The sequence below is a fragment of the Nuphar pumila genome, chromosome 7 (genome assembly GCF_984573655.1).
Source record: "Nuphar pumila chromosome 7, dmNupPumi1.hap1.1, whole genome shotgun sequence".
NCBI classification, from domain to species: Eukaryota; Viridiplantae; Streptophyta; class Magnoliopsida; order Nymphaeales; family Nymphaeaceae; genus Nuphar; species Nuphar pumila.
The window spans coordinates 94,176,507-94,191,225 of record NC_143255.1 but is presented as its reverse complement, the minus strand read 5'-3'; the positions used below and the strand labels follow the sequence as shown (position 1 = coordinate 94,191,225).

Here is a 14,719-nt window from a genome sequence, read left to right as displayed (position 1 = left end):
AAATTAATAATGTTCTTGTAGTTTCTATTATGTGTCTATGCTTTTTTTCCGCAAGACCATTTTGTTGCGGAGTGTTGGGACAAGAACATTGATGACAAATTCCATTTTCTTTTAAATAGCTTTGAAAATCATTGGACATATATTCGCCTCCCGAATCGGACCTAAGAATAGATATATTTCCCAAAAATTGATTTTTAACCATTGCATGGAATTCTTTAAAGAAGGAGAAAACTTCGGATTTACAACTTAGGAAGTAAATCCACGTAAATCGAGTGAAGTCATCAATAAAGACCACATAATACGAAAATCCTCCTTTAGACAAAATAGGGGAAGGTCCCCACACATCGGAATGAACAAGTTCAAATGACCGAGTGGTAAAGTAACTTCTTTGAGGAAATGAAGTAGCTTTAGATTTCCCAAAAATGCAATCTTTACAAGTCATGTGATTGTCTTTACAAGTATTGTTCAAAAACGGAAAAAGAGTCATTTTTACAAAATTTGGATGACCAAGTCTCTAATGCCAAATTCCAATACTTTTGTCTTTTACAAGATTGCAAGATGACTTAGATGGAAGAGTCAAAAAGTCCATAAAATAGAGATCACCCCTTCTATGGCCTTGCCCAATCAGCTTCCCTGACTGGAGATCCTGCACGGTGCAATCTTTAGGTGAGAAAGAGACTTGGCATCCGTGATCGGTGATTTGAGAAACGGAAAAAAGATTTAAATTAATTTTTGGAACGATTCTTACTTTAGGAACGAAAAAAGTTTTGAGAATTTTTAAAATCAAGTGTTCCAATACTTTCAATTTTCAATGATGTTCCATCGGCCGTTGAAACATAAGAGGATATGGGTTCGAAAAAAACATTTGAAAGAGTTTTTATGAGATGTCATATCGAAAGAAGCACCGAAGTCTAGTATCCACGTACCTAGAGGTGATGAAGAATAGGCGATTGCAGCTCCGGATGTTGAAGAAGAAGTCTTGAGAAGATGTTGGAGAACTTCGGAGATATGATTAAGAGTCTCTTTGATATCTCCCTCTTTGGCACTTTCTTCTTCCTTCTTTGGAGAATTTTCTCCAACCGCGGCTACTTTTCTCTTAAGTTTGGGACAAACCGGTCTAATGTGTCCCAGTTCATTACAATAATGGCATATTATTCCCTTTCTAGGCCCATTACTATTTTTGTTAAAGTGAGGAGATCTATAGGCTTTAACATTTGATTCGGGCCTAGTAACGGCCAAAACTTCATCACTCCTAACGCTTAAGCCAAGTCGAGTTTTCTCTTGGCATATTTCGGCAAAGGCGTCTTCAATAGGTAGGGCTTTGCTTCTATGGATAAGAGATGCCCTAACGTGTTCAAATTTTGGGCGAAGAGCATGAAGAAATTGAAAAAAGTGCTCATTTTCAATTTGTTCCCTTCTTAACTCAATATCTTCCGGAGCCACCCATTTAGGCTCAAGAAGAACAAGTTCATCCCAAAGAGGAGTTAGAGAGCTAAAATAGTCTCGGACACTCATATCCATTTGTTTGGTGGAACAGATTCTTTCTTGACAAAAAATTGTCGAGCAAGATCCTTTTGGGTATACATACCCTTAAGGAAAAACCATGTCTCATTGGCCCTTCTAAATTTAGCAATATTAGCACAGTTTTTAAGGTCTACATTGTTTATAAACCATACCAAAATTTTGGCATGGTTACTTTCCCAATCCTCAACTTTGGATTGATGGTCATTGATAGCTTTGATGCGCTCATCGCCATCTAAAGCTTTTTCAACCTCATTTTCGATTTTAGTGAGAACAAGAGAGGGTTCGGGAGTAGTTCCCATAACAAAACCCCAAAGTTTCTTACCTCTTAGATGATTTTCCATAGCGAAGGCCCTCATGAGATAGTTGGACCCATTTAGCTTAAAAGAAAGCTCCACTTTAGAATCACGTTCCATCGGCACCAAATATCCTTCCTTCTTAAAATTTGAGAGGCACGCGTTCCAAGGTAACAAAGAGAAGCCCAATCACCAACCGAGCTCTGATACCATGTAATGAAAAGAGGCGGAAGCACCAATAGAGCAAAAAGCACTCTTTAAGGGTGACCTCAAGAGCCAAGAACACAAACACTAAAAGTGCACACACAAAACTCTCAAAAGTAGAAAATGACTTAAAGTCATAAGTTGTGGATTTATTAAAGAAAGGAAGAGAAGGGTGAAAACCCATTGCTTACAAGAGGAGAATACCTCCTCTATTTATAGAGGAGGGAGTGTAAAGGAAGGGACCACAAGGGGCTCCCATGTAGTCGTTGGGAGCCCCAACGGTCATAAATCTGACTGTTGGGGACTGTTGGGGCCCCAACGACTACATGTGTGGGGCCCTTGTAGTCTTACAAAAAGGAGAAAAGAAAAAAGAAAAAGGAGAAAAAAAATATAAAAATAAAAAGGTTACATTGTGGTTTTACCAAAATACCCCCATCGGGTATTTCAAGAAAAGGGAAACTGTATATATATACATATATGTATATATATACTTATATATATATACGAATGTATATATATATAAGTATATGTATATATATACATATTTTAACACATGTTTCCTTGTCGCTCTCCCTTAGCGAACGTCTCCTTCGTTCGTAGATCATTAACATAAACAAAAGAGGGAGTAAATTTGACGGAAGAATTCATATCGTCAACAAGTTTAGCTACAGAAACAATGTTCTTTTTAATATTAGGAGCAAGGAGAACATTGGACAAGTGAAGTGAGGACTCTGACATAAGGATATGTGCACTGCCAGTATAACTAATGGAGTGATAAGTTTCATCTCCTGTAACTATACTACCTTTTTCAGAATAAGGCAATAAGTGAGATAACTTACCGACATTACCCGTAACATGAGTGGCAGTGCCGGAATCAACATACCACTCACCTTGTTCATTTTGCTTGATCGTCATCTGTGACAATGCTGATAACAAAAGTTGTTGCATATCTGTAGATGGCGCTTTTGTGTCCACAGCAGTAGCTGACTTATTTTCAATTTTATTTATTTTTCCTCTATTTTGTAGATTAAACCAACAATCAGCTTTCACATGTCCTCTTTTGTTACATAAGAAACAAGTGGGCACTCTCCTCTGATTCCCTGTATTAAAAACACCAGAAATATTAGGTGTAGGCAAGATACCACGACCTCCCTGCCCAAAACGTCTGCGGCCTATGCCTCCTTGATGCTCTCCATTTCCTCGTCCAAAACCGACAGAAGTGTCCATGGCCAAAACTGAATGAGAACGAACTGATTCATTTCCTTCTGCTCTTTGTTTCATAATCATCTCATGCTGGAGAAGTTTCGCTTGAAGATCGTCAAAAGTAGGCAAGTGAAGAAGGCATGATAAAGTTGTGGTAAACATGTCAAAATCAGGGCTCAATCCATTGAGGAGTTGTTGAACTTTATCTTTATCTGAAATAGCACTTCCAATAACCGCCAATTGGTCAGTAATACTCTTCAAGCGGCCTATGTATTTCATGACTGGCATGGAGCCTTTCTTCAAACTTTGAAACTCATTTTTTAAGTACATAACTCGAGCTTCTGATATCTGAGAGTATGTCTGAGACAACTTAGTGCAATCATCTGAAAGAGTAACCAACACTTCTTGAGATAGTGTTGACGTAATATAAGCAACCAAAGACTGATCCCGCTTCCTCCAGGCTGTATAATTGTGTCACCCTTGTCATTGGTGGTTTCCTGCAAAATAAACCGTGGTAGTATAGGAACCAAACCATCCAGATGTTCATCGAGATCCTGACTCCGTATAAAAGGAAGTATTTGTCTCTTCTAGATCAAAAAATTAGAGTGAGTAAGTTTTTCTGTAACAAGCTGACTCAAGAAATTTGCAGAGGGACCGGAGGACAAGGTGGATGACGAAGAGTAATCCATATCAATGGGACAACGAATAAACGAACAAGATGAATAAGAGAAAGAAAAGAAAATTGAAGATCACTTAATCAATCAATAGAACTTTAATAAGGGATGGACCCGTGATACTAATAGATGTAAACCCTTTTTTTTTAGGGTCGAGATTATAGACTGTTATAACCTGCCTATAGGCGTCACACAGAAAACATTAAACAGTAATAGAAAAGGAAACTTCTGTAATCAAAGAGGAAATAAATAAAAAAATACTAAAAAATTACAGTAGATTTGATTGCAATCAAAAGGAGACTGCAATCAAAGGGAGAAAACACGAATCAAAGGGATTGCAATCAAAGAGACTGCAATCAAAGAGAGGAAACTGCAATCAAAGAGAGGAAACTGCAATCAAAGAGAAGAAAACTGCAGTCGTTGATGTCGAAGAGGGGCGTTAAATGTGAAAACTGCAGACGTTAATGCTGAAGAAGAGAGACAGATGGTGATGATAATGAGAACTGTGAATTCAGAGGAATGAAAAAGAATCAGAAAAATGAACGACTGTGGAAGTTACCAGGAAGGAAGAAGAATGGACGAAGAGGTGTATCAAAAATTGTTCCTTCAGAAATCTTCAGATCTCGCTGAACACACGTCTGGTAGGGTTCCGCAACCTGGAGCGTTGATACCAGTGTTATTAAAAACGCGCCTCAAGGCGCAAAAAGCGCGCCTCGCCTCAAGGCGAGGGGCTTTGTGCCTTGAGGCGCAGGCATAAGGCGCAAAAGCCCTGAGGCGCACGCCTCATACGCCTTGAGGCGTACGCCTCAGAGCGAGGCGCGCCTCAAGGTGAGGCGTACGCGCCTCAAGGTGAGGCTTTTAATAACACTGGTTTTGTCCTATTGAATTTTCTCTCCAACTTTTTCTAACTTTTATGCAGTGGGAGTCCAACTCAAACACCAATCTTTTGCAAGTTGTATGAAAACAGTAAACCCCCTTATGAAATTAAGAACTAAGTGGGTAATTAACTTTATCCTATGTCATTAGCAAATTATACTCTCCAACAGCTAGCATATGCCATCTGAATCTCTCTATATATAATCCATAGATACATGCCTATCGAAGAAGGAAATTATATAATTGATTTTCATGCCCACTTTTCCCCTTCAATAAAGTGATCACTTATATGTTCATCATATCCACATTCACCTTTTTACACAGAATTAATACCAGGATTCTCTTATCGATCTATTATTATCTCCACTCCAAAGTGCTCCCTGTGGTGTGTCTGTTCATATGTGCTTTGTGAGAATCTTTGTATAGGTTTAATCGTTCAACTTTAATTAGTTTGTCCTGGAATTTACTATTCAAGTCATAAGCAATAAGTTAGATTCACTTTTAGTAAGATTAGAAGTGTAGTAGACTATTATACAAGAATTTAAAGATGGGCCAACAATAGGCCAATTTTCTGCTCAGACTTAAATCTTATTCTACAAAAATAATGGATATATAGGTATATATATAGAAACATCATCCCTAGGATTAGTTAAATAACTAGATCTTAGAAAAGGGTGTCACGTTAATGAAAGTGTCACGGTTGTTTCACTGCAGTTTATACAACTGTAACAGTTGAACTGTTCTTGCTTTCTCAATAGCATCCACACTGGGAGTGTTGTATTTTGCACGCTGTCTCATAAAAAGATGCAAATCACAGTTGGATCAGTAAAGAGAACCATAGTTTCACTGGTTACTTAGCTTATAGAAACGTAGTTTTCAACACATAATTTGACAAGTATAACTAATTCAGGAATCAAATCCAATAGTCTAACTTCAAGCACATGGTATAGGTTTGGGAATATATAGGATTCTGGCTAATTGTATTGGTTCGCTTCTTATGTCATAAAAAAATATCAGATCTCTTTTCATGTTGGGGATCCCTCTCATGTCTTCTTTACCCTTTTACTTTACTTTATTTAGAGTTTCCATTCATTGGCCAGAACACTGTGTGCACATGCAAACAAACTTATTTTATGGCATAATAATGTAAATGCTCTTGATACTAAGTATTTAATCAATTTTATCAATCTTTAATTATTCCACAATACAATAACTAAGTTGTTTGTGGCTAAATTTACTTCTACTGCCATGGTTTGATGTTAGGTGTATGATATACTGTCATGGTTTGATGTTAGGTTTTATACGTTAATCTCATATTTTTTAGAATAATCTCATATATTTTAATTTCTTTTAGTTAATCTCATATATTTTCCAGTTATGTAATCATTTTTTAGTTACTTTTATATGTTAATCTCATATTTTTTAGAATAATCTCATATATTTTAACTTTTATAGGTTAATCCCATATATTTTAACTTTTGTAGGCTAATCTCATATATTTTTTAGTTATGTAATCAGGTTTTAGTTACTTTTATATGTTAATCTTATATTTTTTAGTACTTATTTGACATTTTCTATTTCTTATTGGTTGTCAATTTCATCAATAACGCATTTCTTTATTTATTTGTATTTTTAGATATTTTTTTATAATTTTTTAAAAGTTTTCAAAAAAATTTTTTGAGGCTTACGCTTTACGCCTCAAGGCTTACGCCTCGCCTCGGTTTTTGGTTGAGCGCCTCGCTACGCCTCAACGCTTTTCACAACACTGGTTGATACCATATAAGATTCTGTGTGGGGTTCAGCCTTCACTGCAGAAAATAAGAAAAGAGAGAGAGAGAGGAGGGAGATTCACAATGGTTGGGGGTGGCGCACGTTAACCCAACCTCCCAGCCCTAAACTTTATAAATAGGTAAAAATACAATAGCTGAGATAACAGAGAAATTACAGGAATGCCATTAATGAAATGGCATTGAGCATGTGTTAAAACATAATGTGCGTATGGATCTGGATCTGGATCCAGATCCATACACATACCATATTTTAACAAATGGGTCATGCCAAAATTATGTTTTTGCTTATTATAAGTGTTGACATAAAAAAATGCTTGAGTCTTGCTAAATTTGAGCATGCTAATGATGAGTGGGAATAACTTGAGAGAATGTATTCTCTCAAAGATATTGCACATGTGTGCAATCTACAAACTAAAGTTCGGAATATGGTTCAAGGAGACAAAAGCATTAGAGAATACTACAATGGCTTGTCGGAATTGTGAGAAGAATTAGCTCTTATTGAACCAAAGTGACATTGTTCACAAGATATTGAACTCCGCCAAAACCAAATCAATGTGGAGCATTTTTTCATTTTATTAGTGGATTACGATCAGAATTTGAATCCACTAAGTTTATTCTTCTACATTATGAAAAAGCGTCGTCAATAGAAGATACAATAGAGGAATTGCTTGAAACCTGAAAACTTTGTCAAAACTTACAAACCTCCTAACTATGGAAGAGGAAATGATGATTTTGAGAGAAAGAAAATTATTTGTTACTATTGCCGTGAACCTGGACATGTGAAAACTCATTGTCCAAAATTAAAGAGACCTTATGAGAAAAATGTTGCCTCCGTCGGACCACCACAAGAATCAAACGAAACTTTCATTGGGAGTATGTCTCTTGCACAATTGGTGGAAGCACTCGGACCACTACTCAAGAGAGCATTTTTATCTACGGGAGTTGTTGTCTCTTCTGTGAGCACCTCCGATCCAGGTAAAACTCTATGGCTTCTTGACTCAGGTACTTCTTTTCATATGACTCTAAATGTTGAATCCGAATGTCATAACTCAAATAAATCTAATGTTTTTGTTGCCGATGGAACATCACTAGAAATTAAAGCAATAGAAATTTTTTAAAAAAAAATCTCAAAACTTAAAAGGATTTCATATTCCACATATTAGATATATTTTCAAATTAAATCTCAATCTCTTGTTTGTTTCTCTAGTGCATTCGGATGTATGGGGTCCTGCACCTGTTATGTCCGAAGGGGTTTTTTCATATTATGTCATTTTTGTAGATGATTTTACAAGACATACTTGGATTTATTTTCTCAAACATAAATCTGAAATATTTTTTCATTTTCAATTATTCCATAAACTGGTTAAGAATCAATTTACGAATGATATCTTTATTTTTCGTACTGATTCAGGGGGAAAGATTTTGTCAAAAAAATTTAATAATTACTTAAATTTACATGGTATTTCACATCAAAGATCCTATTCGTATACCCCACAGCAAAATGGTCTAGCAGAAAGAAAACATAGGCATATTATAGAAACAACAAAAACCCTACTCGTCACTCATCTGGTACCAAAAACATTTTGGGCCGAAGTCACTCTAACCGCGGTATATCTCATTAATAGAATGTTAAGCAATATTTCACCTGTTGAAAAACTCTTAAAAAAAACTCAGATTATTCAAGGTTAAGGGTATTTGGTTGTAAATGTTTTGTTTTCTTCAACAAAAATGACAAACTCTCACCTCGTGCTATTTTATGTGTGTTTCTTGGTTATGCAAGCAATCAAAAAGGTTATAGATGACTTGATCTTGACACTAGAAAGTTATATGTGTCACAAAATGTATCCTTCTTAGAAAATGAAAGTTTCTTTGAAATTAAAAACTCTACATAAATCGATGAATATTCCTTTCTACTGGACTTAGTTCCAGAGATTGATATGGAAGATGTTGATCAAGAAGATCAAAATGTGATAAGTACTGAATCATCTTATCCAAAATGCATTCAATACTTCAGACGGGGTAACCTAGAGCAACCTTGTGCTCTAGAAAAATATACTAAAGCGCAGGATTGTATAGAAACAAGAAGATCATCTAGGGTGTCAAAAGTACCTGAAAAATTTGTATCTTATAAATCTTTTTCGCCAAAGTAACAAGCATATATTGCCCTGTTACATTCCTACGTAGAACCTTCTAATTATGATACTGCAAAAGAACATCCTAAATGGGTTGAAGCCATGTTAGCAGAGTTATGTGCCTTAGAAAAGGCGAATACATGGACTATTCAAGATATTCCATCAGGAAAGAAACCTATAGGATGTCGTTGAGTATACAAAGTCAAAACTAAGAGTGATGGCACTCTTGAACGTTTTAAGGCTCGGCTAGTTGCTAAAGGTCATTCTCAGGCATATGGAATATACTATGAGAAAACTTTTGCACCGGTTGCTAGAATGACAACTATAAGAACTTTGATTGCTCTTGCCTCTGTAAAGAAATAACATATCTTTCAGATGGATGTCAAGAATGTGTTCCTCAATGATAGTCTAGCTGAAGAAGTTTATATGGAATCTTCACTAGGTATTAAGATTCTTCAAGAAAAAGATCCCCGTTTACATAAGGTCTTATATGGACTTAAACAAGCCCCAAAAGCTTGGTATGGCAAGTTTAGTCAAGTTATGCTTGCTTTTGGATTTCAATTTTATCTTACTGACACAACTTTGTTTATTAGGAAATCTAATGCAGGTATTATTATTATTCTCTTTTACGTGGACGACATGATCATCTCAGAGAGTGATAAACAGGGACTTGACAATATCAAAAAAATTCTCAAAAATAATTTTAAAATGAGTCACTTGAGTTTCTTAAGATTTTTCCTTGGAATCAAAGTGGCTTATTCTCATAGAGGTTATTTACTAACTCAATCGAAATTTGCTCTTGATATTATTAAAATGTCCAGAATCACAGATGAAAAACATGTTGACACTCTTAAAATCATCAATGCTAAAATGAAGATTGATGATGAAGAACCACTTGAGAACCCAAAACCTTACAGACAGCTTGTTGGGGCATTATCTTACATTTCCATCACACGACCGGGCATCGCACATGTTGTTCACACAACAAGTCAATTCTGGCATGCTCTCACTATTGTTCATATGGGAGCAGTATTACGAATTATTAGATATCTTAAAACCTCCGTTTGTAGAGGATTTTTTTTGTCTGTTGCTTCTTCACTACAATTAACTGCTTATACTGATACAGATTTGGGAGGTAATCCCAATGATGGGCACTCAACTACTGGTCTTTGTGTGTTTTTAGGCGAAAACTTGATTTTTTGGGGATGCAAGAAGCAATAAAAAGTCTCTCTTTTATCAATTGAAGCTGAGTATAGAGCTATAACTACAACCGCTATGGAAGTAGTATGGTTAAGTAAACTGCTTCAAGACATGGGTGTTACGACTACGGGGTCATCACAACTATGTTGCAACAACAAAAGCTCTATTTACATCGCCAGCAATCGGACATTCCATGAACGAACGAAGCATATCGAGATGGATTGCCATTATCTACAAGAGGAATTTCTACACGGCACCATTGATCTCTTATATGTCTCTTCAGAATATCAATTGGCCGACTTCTTTACCAAACCTCTTGCTGCTTTTGGTTCCATTTTCTCCTAGACAAACTTTTGGTTGTCCAACCGTAAGTTTGAGGGGGAATGTTAAAATTGTAATCTCATATGTGAGATAACTATATCATATGTAATCTTATTCTTTAGTTTAGCTTCTTAGTTTAGTTAGAATTAGGCTAGTTAGAATAACTTTTATTTTCTGTTTTTAGGACATTCAAATAGGCTTATGCCTTTATTGACTTTTCAGTCAATAAAGCATAAAGCACTTTTATTTTCTGTTGTTAAGACATTCAAATAGGCTTATGCCTATATTAACTCTTCAATCAATAAAGCATAAAGCATTTATTGGGAGACATAGGACTCCCAACAGCTCCCATTAGAGTCGTTGGGAGCCCAACGACTCCCCCTCTCTTAGCTCTTTTCAGCCCTATAAATATGGGCTTTTACTTTTTGTATTTTAGGACTTTTGTGTGTGGGTTTATCCCACTTTAATGAGATATATTTTTTTTTCTTCATGTGTGCACTCTTTTGAATATTTCGGTTCTTGCGAGTGTGTTGAATGAACCTTTGTGTTCATTGAGAAAGATCTTTTGTGAGCTTCTTTTGAAGTTTTGTTTGGGGTTCTATTTCCTTCATAAGGGATCAGGAGTTTACCATATGGTGTATGGGGATTACTAATGTCACCTCTTTTCCAGTGTTTGTGACGGGAATGAGAGTATAACATATAAAGTTTCACTGAGATTTCCATCCAGGAATCGGACATGAAAAGAAACCGTTTATTTCAAATAAAATCAATGGTACTTCATTAACTCCTGATTAATGCTATAACAATATTTAAAAAAAAAATAACTGCAGAGTTACAAAGGAAGGTGTATGTTTGAGGTGGTTTGGAAACTACATTTCTACAAAACCTCATTAACAGCCTAAAATGAGTACTTTCCAAAACAAAAAGAGAGGATGTTATCGTTATCCAAGCTGTTAAGTAATTCAACCCCTATGATGTAAGCTTGACGGTGAGTGGTGACACCAACATTTAAAGATAGCTCAAAGTGTACTCACCAAAATCAAGACTACAGAACCCGTAATCTCTAGTGTCACTTAATAACCAATATATCATTTGCTAATGGAACCAAAAACCACTGAACACCAGTCTGGAAAGTTCAAAAGTTTTTCAAACCAATTCAATCAAAAGCATGGCTTTGAGAAAATAAACATTGATAAACACATTACATATGACAATTTTTGAAGTGGTTAGGATGATTATGAGGACAAACTGGTTAGGACCTACCAGACAGTTTTATGTCCTAAACATCATAAACATTTATGCTGTTGTAAGCCATTTAGGACCTACTCTCTCTCTCTCTCTCTCTCTCTCTCTCTCTCTATCTATCTATCTACAAAATCCTAAGAACAGACATGCGATGGGGGGTAGGGGAGGGCGGGTTCTTTTTTTTTCTGACCAAGGTTGCCAAAGTAGGAAGCGGAAGCAGGAAACAAAGCGGAAGCAAGAAGTGAGGCATTTTAAAATCTATAGGAAACGAGAAATGAAGTATCAATTTCAAAGCAAAATAGGAATAAAAAGGAAGCAATATGAGAACTGAATAGGAATCGAACAATAAGCAAATAAAAAATAAAATAAAATAAAATTGATTCTTTTTATATTTCACGAATTTTCAGTAAAAATTAAATTTTGTTAGAATCTAACAATGGTTACCAATTTAGAGAAAGCACATGGGAAGTGAGTGGAAGCGTGAGAGGAAGTACATGGAAAACAGGAAAAGAAACTTGAAAAAAGCATATAGGAAGCATGGACAATGCGTGTGGGAAACATAGAAGAAGCATGGGGAATCGAGATTCCCGTGAAGTTTCGGAAGCAAGGAGTATCACACTTTGGAAGTGAGTTTCTGGGAAGCATGTTTCCCATAAATCTAAGAAGCTTCTGTTTCTTTTTTATGGATTGAAAATCAACATCTCAGAGATTTTGTAAATATTCAAACTTCAAAAAGTCATACTTTTTTATAAAAGAACATGATCCAAGTGCTGATTCCTACTGGGGGCAAGGGGTAAAAGCCCATCGAGTTTTATGCAACCATGACAGTGACCATAAGCACGGCAGGCAGAGCCAGAGCAGCTAGGTCTCTGTTCCTGGTGGCGGTTTCTCTGTGTAAATATAAAAAAAAGTGTTGATTTCTACCAAATGGATCACGTGGAACCATAGTGACAAACATTTTTATCGGCAATTTCTCGTTTTTCAAAAACTCGCCAGGAATTGAAAAAATTCCATAAATCATGTTTTTCAGCAAAATCTCAGCAATAAAAAAATAAATTAAAAAATCTAAAAATTGCTTTTTTATAAAAAAATATTAATAAAATTTATTTAAAATTAAAAATACATGATTTTTTTGCGATAAATAGTCGTTTAAAATGTAAATATCGCGTTTAAATCGCGGTATTTATGTTTTTTTCATAAATCTTGCGATATTTTGAAAATCTGGCGAGAAATTGCCGTTTTAAACTTTCAGGCAATTTCTTGCGATATTATCGCGAGATTTTCGTAAATCTCGCGATATTATCACGAGATTTTTGTAAATCTCACGATATTTGTCACACTGCGTGGAACACATCTGCAGGGTCAGATTTGCAAAGTAGTGTCGGAAATGCCCAGATTGTACACAGTTTGCATATTTGGCGATGGTGGTGGTGTGTGTGTGTCCTCTATGATCTGTTTCGCACATGGATATATTTTTATGTACATTGCACATTGGGCCCTATGCGATACAGTGAATGTGTGTGTCATCTATGATCTGCTACGCACATGGATATATTTTTATGTACATTGCATATTGGGCCCTATGTGATACAGTGAATTTACTACCTCGAGTACTTTCTGAATGTTAGTTGCGAAGGAACCGTTATTGCCATTGGCATGTAGGCCCCTGCTGTATTTTATCATAGTCTTATGGAAAGATTCTCGTCTTATCCATTACGTAATTTTCTGGGACTGGTCAGGCATGGAAAAAATGACACCATGGTTCACACTGCAGTGTTTCCTTGTCGTGAGTAGGACACACTGGGAGAAAATGGACAAGGAAAATGAATAAAATAAGTAACACTAATACACTGAATTCCCACCAACTCTATTCCCAAACCTTAAACCGCCAACCATGATTTATAGCACCCTTTTCTCAGGAACCTCAAGAGGAAACAAAATAACAATAAAAAGCGTTGACACTTCCACAACTCATCGAGAAAGCCAAAGAACCTCTAGATGGTCCGCTCAGTGGAGCCCAATGAAGGGCGTGATCAGACAACCAGCGCCGGGAATCAAGATTCAAGACCATGTGTTTCGCATCAAGCTATCATGTTAGTCGATTACAAAGCATTTGTTAGGCAATACCCTCACCCAGTTCTTTTCCCCGTGCTTTAGCTTACGGTACACCAACGAATTCCAGTCTTTTTCAGAAAAGACATCCACTCATGGAGAAAAAACGAAATCTAAGGAACAAAAATAGCAATATTTGGGGGGAAAGGAAAGGCAAAGCTAAAAACAATAGCATAAAAAACAAACGGAAGAGGCGCGATCACTTTTTTTTATCTGAATTGCAACAAAAAATACCTTCAGGTGACAGATGATTCAAGCCAGATGTTGAAAGCCTCATTTTCGCAAGAAAAACTCATGAAACTCCTGGCGCTTCCCTTAGACCAACTCCGGACGCTCCCGACCTCTCCGGCTTCCCCTTTTGCACTCGGTCGAATCGCAAACCAGATCGAATTATACTCCACTCCCAGAACAGAACCTCGCTATCGGGAGGGAGAATTCATGCCATAACCGAGCCAAAGAAGACAATAACTCCTTAAATCACAAGGTCCTCGTCCAAAAGTGTAAAATCAATCACTCGAAATCAACTGAAATCCAGCCCTTGATTCTCGAAGTCCGGTGTTCTAGCGCTTAGGCCACGAAGAATCAACAATGAACAGTAAGGAAGAGCGCTCTCGTCGGAGATCACGATTTCCTCCCCGTATCTCTAAACTTAAAACCCTAACCAGAAGTCGGCAGCAAATTACGAAGAAGCGAGCAGGAAAAGCACTTCCAGAACTCAAAGAGAAGGAAGCGATGACGATGATGATGATGATGATGAAACACCGAAATGTTCAACTTTACAGAAGGAAGATTCCCTCGGAAGGAAGCAAACGCCTCCTCGGGAGATATCCAAACGAGAACTCGTCAAAAAACACAAACTCCTCGGAATTTCTTCGACGAAATGCCCCTTCCTCATCGTTTCCGAGCCTCAAAGAAACCACTGACACTCAATATTAAATTCGCTGTAAAAATCAAAAGAACACAAAAACAAAGACAACAAAAATGAAGAAAACGGAGCACAGAGCTCTCTCTCACTCTCTCATTATTAAATTACAAGAGTAGGAGGAAAAAAGACTCACCCTTTCTTCCTCATCTATCTCCGAGTTTGAGCCACGATGTTTTTTCAAAAAATATTAATAAGAAAATGAGAGAGAGAGAGAGAGAGA

General features: G+C 36.6%; 1 protein-coding gene across 2 annotated transcripts in view; it reads right to left on the bottom strand.

The window, feature by feature from the left end:
- Positions 1 to 14,719, bottom strand: part of LOC149832507 (auxin response factor 12-like) — a 95,820-nt gene extending 81,101 nt beyond the window's left edge. For both annotated transcript variants that reach the window (XM_090014546.1, XM_090014547.1), the window contains exons 1-2: positions 14,633 to 14,719; positions 13,809 to 14,515 (exon numbers count right to left, since the gene is read on the bottom strand). In XM_090014546.1, coding sequence (XP_089870672.1) covers positions 13,809 to 13,851 — 43 coding nt within the window. In that variant the 5' untranslated portion in view covers positions 13,852 to 14,515; positions 14,633 to 14,719. The remainder of the gene's footprint in view (positions 1 to 13,808; positions 14,516 to 14,632) is intronic.